We start from the raw sequence: 8,461 nt of genomic DNA on the forward strand, positions 1-8,461 counted from the left end.
CCCACCCCTTCAGCTTGTCCTGAGGTAAATGGGCACCGTGGGTTTGAAGGAGATGTAAACATGAGTGCTGACAGCGAGAGTCTTAAGTCTCTGTGCTGATCATCCCCTGGCCTCCGTGCATGGCCACTGGGTAACCTTAGAAGAGTCTCTAAAGAAAACTGAGACACAGAAAATATATCTGAAAATTGATGGGATAATGCTACTGAAAGGAACGAATAACTTTATCGGGTCAATGGACAATAGCATTATTGATTCTCTTAGTTCACAATGCCCTTGTGAGGCCAGTGTTTTTGAGAGTTCTTTCTCAGATATGAAGAGAAGAGAAGCCTACAAACAAAAAAGCTTCGTTCTCCAGTTTTCTGCCTCCTTGAAACACTGATAAGATTTACTTTTAGCTCCAGATTTTATTTTACATCTGCTTTCAGAAAACAAAGCATTATTGTATTCCTGTTAATCCTGCAGTATCTTTCCCAGTGAGTATTTGAGAGATTACATGGACCTATTTCATGGAAACTGACTGAAACCCAATCACTGTGGCAGTAATTAAAATGGTGCTTCCCAAGGAAGAGTAAAGCAAACAAACAAAGAAACCAAAACGTACAAATATGGTCCATGGTCAAACATGATCAAATAAGCAGATTTCAGAGAGAGAAATGGTCCTGAACAATATATCCTTTCACTCCTGATGATCAAGGCAACATTGACAGTGGGTATGGAAACAGTCAGTTTACTTCAAGCCCATCACTGTAGGTAAAAGCATCTTTACTTGACGCTGGCCATAGTTTTTCATGATTTGTTATACTGATCAGGGTGGATAGAGAAAACAATCCATGGGCTTCCCTACTCTTTTGTGTAATGCTTTTCCTACTGTAGAGACAAGTCAGATTGTTTTCAGTTGCTGTACATAAAATGCAAGATCTACAAAAATAAGGGAGAGAATAGAGACAGGACTGATTGGGAATATCTGCAATGATCCAAAACCCATAGTGAGAAATGCTTATTGTTAAGATTTAAAAAATGGTGAAGTGACATGCATTGTCTATCACCTTATTGATTTAGTTTCTTGGGAGTCTACAACAGGTCTAATGGAGAACTCGAAAAATAGCTCAACAACTCTTGGAGTGCATCCTGAAGTCAAGCAGCTGTCCTTGCTATCTGTTTCTGGAACTACACCACCCAAGAAAGATCTATTACGTTTTTATTTACCCAGCTTTTTCAATATCTTCCAACAGGTTCTCAAGATTCCGAAGATAGTCTGGATTCACTGTATCCAACATTTGCCTTTACCTCTAGCACCAATTATTGCTCCAAAATGTATGACCAACATAGTAAAGTGGCTTTACTTAAGTATTTTATACCACCCACAGTAACCTTATGTAGCAAAAAAACAAGACAAGACCTTACTTGCTGATCCTTGGGGCTCCCAGAATTAATTTGAAGTGTGTCAGAGCCAGAATTCAAAAATCCTTATATAATTTATTCAACCATTTGTCTATTAGTGATTTCCATTTTTTTCCTTCTGCTTGCTTATAAAAATAGTACTGTAGGGGCACCTGGGTGGCTCAGTCATTAAGCCACAGGTTAAGCCACCAACTCTTGATCTCAGGTGAGGTCTTGATCTCAGGGTTTTGAGTTCAAGCCTTGTGTTGGGCTTCATGCCTAGCACAGAGCCTACTTTAAAAAAATTATGAAAATTGTGCTGTAGCAGGTAATATGCATCCTTATGAACTAATATCTATTGTTTACAGAAGAGTCACAGACTGGGGCCACTACATCAAGGACATTGAAAATGATGCATATTTTAAATTGTGCACAGATTACTTGACAGAAGAGTTTAGCAATTAACCCTCCTACCAACTATATAGGAGTGCCAGTGCCCCATTATCCTTGCCAATAATTGCTCTTTTAATTTTTCCCAATCTGACAGATGAGGAAAATAACATTTTTTTAAATTCACATTTTTCAATTAGTGAAGTTGAACAACTTCATATAGGAACTGCCTATTCCCAGCTGTTGGCTAACTCTATTGATTATAGGATTTTTTTTTCCTTAGTAGTAGGAGCAGGCTGAATAGAAGTATTGATGTCTTGTTATCTGTGCCGTAAAATCCGTTTTTCCAGACTCTTGACTTAAGATGTCTTTTACTATGGAAAGAGTTTAAGTTCACATACATTTTGTTCTTTATTTCGGGGTTTCATCTCTTGTTTATCAAAGTCCCTTCTGTCCCCAAACTACAAAATACTGTCCTGAAGTGTATTTAAATCCTTTGTTTTTATTCTTCCGTTGAGAGGCTATGTCTACTGGGATTTAGTTTTGCACGTAACGTGAGGCGGGGGACATAATAATTCAATAATTCAATGGTCAGGCATATAAAGAGCCTGACAGAGTAAAAACGAATTGGAAAGCGGCGAAGGAGTGGCGAAAGCGCCCACCTCGGGTATTTCCACAAGCAGGGTGAAAGTCAGCCTCTGGAAGCGTTTCCAGCAGGGTTTTAAACTGTCGGGGCGGGAAGGCGATTTAGAATGCAAGCAGCCTTGCAGCTTAAGCTTTCGCTCCCTAGTGTCCTCAGGATGATGAGATGGTTTCCTATTTAGGAACGTTGAATACGGCTTCTCTCTGCGCCTCCAGCCCTGGAACATCCATCTACCCATTGAGAAAGTCGCCTACTGAGGGTACGCAAAACATTCCAAGCCATCACTAGCACACACCCCCGAAGACCCCACCGTCCAATTGCGAAAGACTCCTCCAAGCGACGACACTCTGTGCATGTGCGCCCTCTGTTGAAAAGCTTTAGCAAGTCCCAGCTTCTGGCCAGCGGGGCATGCGCAGCTCTGGTTACTGTGCGCTAGGAGCTACTCTGTGGGTCAGCACGGTACTCAGGCGCTCCTGGGAAGATGGCGTGGATGGGGATGACTGCCCTGGGTGCTTGGGTATCTCGTCGGAGGTGGGACTGACCTGCTGTCGTCTTAGGCTTCCACTGGGGCCTCAGCACATTACTTGCAAGGAAGTCAGAGGGGACGGCACGGTGGGTCCCAGGTCAGTGTCCAAAAGCCGGGTGAAGTATGCGTTCTTTCAAACTTGGAGTAGAGTCTGTTTCTGTCTGGTGGCGGCTTTGGTGCCCTATTTAAAAAGGCTCTTCCCCCCAAACAGTATTCTAGTTTTAGTCGTCTCCAGCAATTCTGGTGAAAGCTCTCAGACCTCTGCCGGGGCCTTTGCTAGAGTTTTACACTCTGCAGGTTAGGGATCCTGCCTTCTGCCTGCCTCCCCGCATTAAGCACCAACGCTAGGAAAAATGAAGGTGTGCGTTTGGTTATTAGTTACTTTTTCTCTCATTTCTCTTCTTGTCTAAGGGATTTACAGATCTTGACTCTGTTAGGATATTTAAACCTGACCTTGCTTCACTTGAGGAAATGTACAGTATGAACTTTGTGTGTATATGAAAGCGTAGATGCTGTGAGCAAGCCTAATTTCTAATTTTGCTTTCTCGATGCTCCAGCTCAGTGAAAATGTTATGCCCAAGTTTGTAATATCGCCCCCAAATAAGACCAGAGACTACCAGGGAGACCGAGTCATGCCTGCAAAAGCAAAGGGCTTTATTACGGGCTTAAGCTCAGGCTCACAGACTCCACCGACCCACTGGCCATGTGGAGAGAGAGAGCCCCGAACAAAGGCAGGGTAGGGCTTTTATGAGTTTGGGAAGGGGAGTTACAGTAAATGACGACACAGGTACAGCGCTCCAATCCCTACCCCCCCATCAATACTGGCAGTTGTGGGAGCCAATCACAACATTTAGATTATTGACCAATCAGGGTGGGGCCCAGGACACTTATGTAGGGCGTGACTAGGCTCGCACATAGGACATGACTAGGCCTGCCCCTAGAAAGGTCAAAGGTGTCAGCTGGCCTCTCCTGATTGGGTGCCACAGGAGTTGTCCCTCCTTAATGTGCGCCCTTTCATATGGAGAAGCCAGCACCTTCCCCTTTAAGTACAGGGGAAGGCAGAATCAGACCTGCGTCCTTACATTCCCCCTTCTGACCCAGGATTGGGTCAACTATGTTACCATTGTTTTGGTTTCCTAAGACCATTAACTGAATAACATTTACATGCTCTTTGACAAATGCTATGCTCTTATTAATGATATAAGAGCCAAATGTTAAAAGTATGCCAATTTTGTTTTTGGCTTCTTGTTCTTGTCCTCACTTGTGGTGGCCACAAACCACAGCTCCTGGACCAATGATTCCTCAGACTTCTGCCATGCTAGACCAGCCTGCTCCAGGGTGTGGCTGGAGCAGGGCTGGAGATCGCTGGAGTCAGGGTCTTTTTGAGGATTAGTTCAAGCTGATTGACTGGCTCTGGATCACCTCACCAAGTTGAGGGTTCTTTAGAGCTGGCCTTAACTCCAGAGTAATGCCTGAAACTTTAATAGGGGCTGAAATTCTTGTTTATCTGTGAAGTCCACATTTAAGTCTCTTGAAAAGGCGTGACCCCCATTTTAAATATCATCCTCACAGACTAACAAGCCTGAGCTCCAACAACAAATATTCAAAGACACTCAGAACTAGAATTACATTTACAGTAGTACATTGCTGAAACATAGTTTTTATTTCTAAAAAAAACCCTCATTATCAGAGATAGCCAAATCGAGACTAATGCATTGGTGGAACAAGTCCAATTTTAACAACCCTGGCCCAATTATTTACATAAGCTCAGCAAGAATATAGATTGTCCTACTACAAAATGAGCAGATCCTTATTGAACTTATGCAAACAATTGTAATTGCCATAAAAGAAATACTCACTGTGTTTTTGAATTTTAGACGGTTTAAGTAGAGAGAAAACATAAATGCTCTAGATTACAAACAAATACTTTATAACATTTCTGAATATCACAGATTTCTTAATCTGGGTAAGCAAACATTAAAGGATAACAATGTTTTTAACAAGAGTCACAAAACTATAATTTTAAAGTGAGTTAAAGCCATTTGGTAGGGAGAGTTTTTCACCTGATACAGGGCGAAGGGAAGGAGGGCTACCCAGTCTCCACCAGTCTCTAGGGTCAATTTAGTTAAGATCTCTTTTAGAGTTCTATTCATTCTTTCTATCTGTTTTGAACTTTGGGGCCTATATGCACAATGTAATTTCCAATCTGCCCCAATGAACTGTGCTATTCCCTGATTTACCTTAGACATGAATGCTGGTCCATTATCTGATCCTATAAGCTGAGGAAAACCATACCTTGGCAGGATCTCTTCCAATAATTTCTTTGCCACAATAGTGGCTGTCTCGCTCTTGGTAGTAAAGGCCTAAGTCCACCCTGAGAAAGTATCTATCGGCGTCCTTAACTAAAGACGCCACTGCAGCCACAGTCCTTAAATAGGGGGGCCATCCAGCCGATGTTGTGTCCACACGTTTGGACAAGTAGGCCACTGGTCTTTTCCAGGGTTCTAGCATCTGGGTCAGCACACCCTTGGCCACCCTTTTACTTTCATCCACAAACAGATGGAAAGGCTTAGTAATGTCAGGAAGCCCCAGCACTGGTGCCAACAAGAGCACTGTTTGTAGAGTTTCAAATGCTTGTTGATGTTCAGGGGTCCATTGAAACTCACTCTTGTCTTTGGTCAGTTCATACAAGGGCTTAGCAATTTCTGCAAAGCCTGGAATCCACAATCTGCAAAACCCCGCTGATCCCAGAACTCTCTCATCTGTGTGGGGTTTTTAGGTGGGGGTATGTGGAGGATGGTGTCCTTTCTGGCTGGAGACAGCCGTCTATGTCCATCCTTGAGGATGTATCTCAAATAAGTAACTTGGGGCTTACAAATTTGAGCCTTTTTAGCAGAGGCTCTGTATCCCAACTTGCCCAACGCCAAGAGTAGATTTTTAGTTCCCTGAAGGCAGCTTTTTTCAGAGGTGGCTGCAATCCTTACATAGGGCGTGACTAGGCTCGCCCCTAGAAAGGTCAAAGGTGTCAGCTGGCCTCTCCTTATTGGACACCACAGGAGTTGGCCCCCTTAATGTGTGCCCTTTCATACGGAGAAGCCAGTACCTTCCCCTTTAAGTACAGGGGAAGGCTGAATCGGACCTGCGTCCTTACAAAAACCATAATCATTACTCTACAAAGGAAACTAGAATTTGGACCAAAAATGAGAGCATCTGAATATTTTCTTCATCTTGTGTTTGATTCTTCTCCATACCATCATGCCCTCAGTATATATGGTCTGTCTTTCTGAATTGTATGTTTTTATTCTCTGGTTTTGTTGTTTTTAGACCTTTGCCATACACACTGCCTGATGCACTGTGCTTGGAATGGGAATTATCATTGCTGATCCCTTTGCTGTGGTTGATATGTTTAAATGTATATATCCGTTTAACTTACATTTAATTATATACTGTCTAAAGACTCGTTCTATGTAATTTCTTCTAGTGAAGTGTAGTATGTCAATTCATTAAGTAGATTGTCATACTCTTTCGTCTGTTTAGCACATCATTGAGGATTTATGCAACAGGCTTGGAGCTAATCCTTAGAGTACAAAGATCATTTATGGATGGAACAATATGAACCTGTCCACTTACAGCTCACCAAAATGAAGCAAATGATTGTTTCAGAGGACAAATTCCTGTTTGGTGAAGTAATAATGAGAAGAGAACAGGAAGGATTTGAGTGCTGAGCTAAGGAACTAGGAAATTGACCTTTTTGTCGATACACTCTGCCAGCCAACATAACTGGCCCCCACTAGCTCTGGTTTTCGCTAAGAATTTTAAATCTGGCGTATTTCACTATCCAGTGAGGCTTTGAAACACACTTCTGTGTAACGGGGATAGCTCTAAGGCCTTCAGTTCGGTTTTTAAAAAATCAGCTTCTGAAACCCAAAATGAAGGAAGCTTTTGTCAACTCACATAAGGGGCAGAGATGTTTTCCTTAACCACAGTAAAGTGGAGGAAGGTTTCATTTCATATAAAAGAAGATATTTTCTTGGTTCAGAGAAAGAATGTAAGGAAACACACAAACTGAATTTCTTTGGAAGGAGGAGGTGGGATTATAAATGACTTAATGCTTTTAAAATATCTTTCTACCTTTTTAAAAGAGAGGTATAGACTTTATGGTAAGGAGAAAAACTTAAAAAACAATAAAATGGAGTAACCTTACAAGGTTTGCCAGTTGTGCTGCTGCTTTACTTAAATTGCACTAAGGTCTGTCCCTGTACCAGTCACAGAAAGCCAAACCAACAAATGAAACATAGCGATTGCAGAAGGCCTAGGAGAAATCTTTTTTCCAAAAATAGTACCATTATAAATTACTCAGGGGTTCTTGTAAAGTAATGGCTCATTGAGCCCTCCTCAGCTCACACAAAATCCCGATAGGCTGTTAGCGTGGGCCATGCTTTTGTGGATGGCCAGGAGCCAGTATTCCCACCAGGAGCACAGCGCCTCTGCCTTTGAACAGTTTCTCAAGGGCAGACCGAACGTGGTTCTCCCCCTTCCTGCCAAAAAGAAGAGGATGTGAAACTCCCCCAACACTGAAATATTAAAAAGGAAAATCTCACAAGAGAAGGCCTAAACTAGTGTAGATAAATCTGAACATTATTTGATACTATTTGGGACAGATAATACAGCAGCATTAATGAAATATTATGGATTAAAATGAAAATACTTTCCTTTTAAATGGAAGTAGTTTTGAAATCAATTTGACAAGTTTTAAGATTGAAGATACACAGTTGACCCTTGAATAACATGGGTTTAACTACTAGGGTCCACATACACATTGGTGTTTTTCAATAAGTACAGTACACTATTGTAAATATATTTCCTATATGGCTTTCTTAATATTTTTAATTTTGCTAGCCTCCTTTATTGTAAGAGTACAATGTGTAATATGAACAACACACAAAATATGTGTTAACTGTTTATGTTATTGGTAAGGCCTCCAATCAACAGCAGGCTATTAGTAGTTAAGTTTTGGGGAAGTCAAAAGTTACACGCGGATTTTCGAATAAATGGGGTCGACACCCCAACCCCCATGTTGTTCAAGGCTCATTTGTATACGGTTTTCAAAACACAGTATTTGTAAAGTATAGTTAAGTCTTGTGTACTTTGTTTAGCTCGCAGACAAAAGACATCAGTCTCTTTCCTTAGTCGACCAGACCTTCCAAACCTGGCTTATAAGAAGCTAAAAGGCAAAAGTCCAGGAATTATCTTCATCCCTGGCTATCTCTCTGATATGAATGGTACAAAAGCATTGGCGATTGAAGAGTTTTGCAAATCTCTAGGTCACGCCTGTATAAGGTAGGAACAACACATTTCAGAGAAAAATACTACTACCATTGAGCTTGGCAGTGGAGATATATTTCTGCTCTGACCAATTAAAGCAAGTGCCAGTGTTTTTACGGATTAATTTATTTTAATGGTCTGTAAACTTTCACCTTGCGATTTAGGGCTATGGCAAATGCAGCCTTTATTATTTTTTT

The 8,461-nt window shown here is 41.6% G+C and overlaps 1 protein-coding gene across 1 annotated transcript in view; it reads left to right on the top strand.

The window, feature by feature from the left end:
- Positions 1-8,461, top strand: part of LOC115294032 (mycophenolic acid acyl-glucuronide esterase, mitochondrial-like) — a 29,460-nt gene that overhangs the window by 9,725 nt on the left and 11,274 nt on the right. Inside the window, 2 exon segments of the mRNA XM_029941733.1 lie at positions 2,692-3,036; positions 8,096-8,279. Of these exon segments, the coding sequence (XP_029797593.1) occupies positions 2,692-3,036; positions 8,096-8,279 (529 nt within the window).

This window comes from Suricata suricatta, chromosome 6 (genome assembly GCF_006229205.1).
Source record: "Suricata suricatta isolate VVHF042 chromosome 6, meerkat_22Aug2017_6uvM2_HiC, whole genome shotgun sequence".
Lineage (NCBI taxonomy): Eukaryota > Metazoa > Chordata > Mammalia > Carnivora > Herpestidae > Suricata > Suricata suricatta.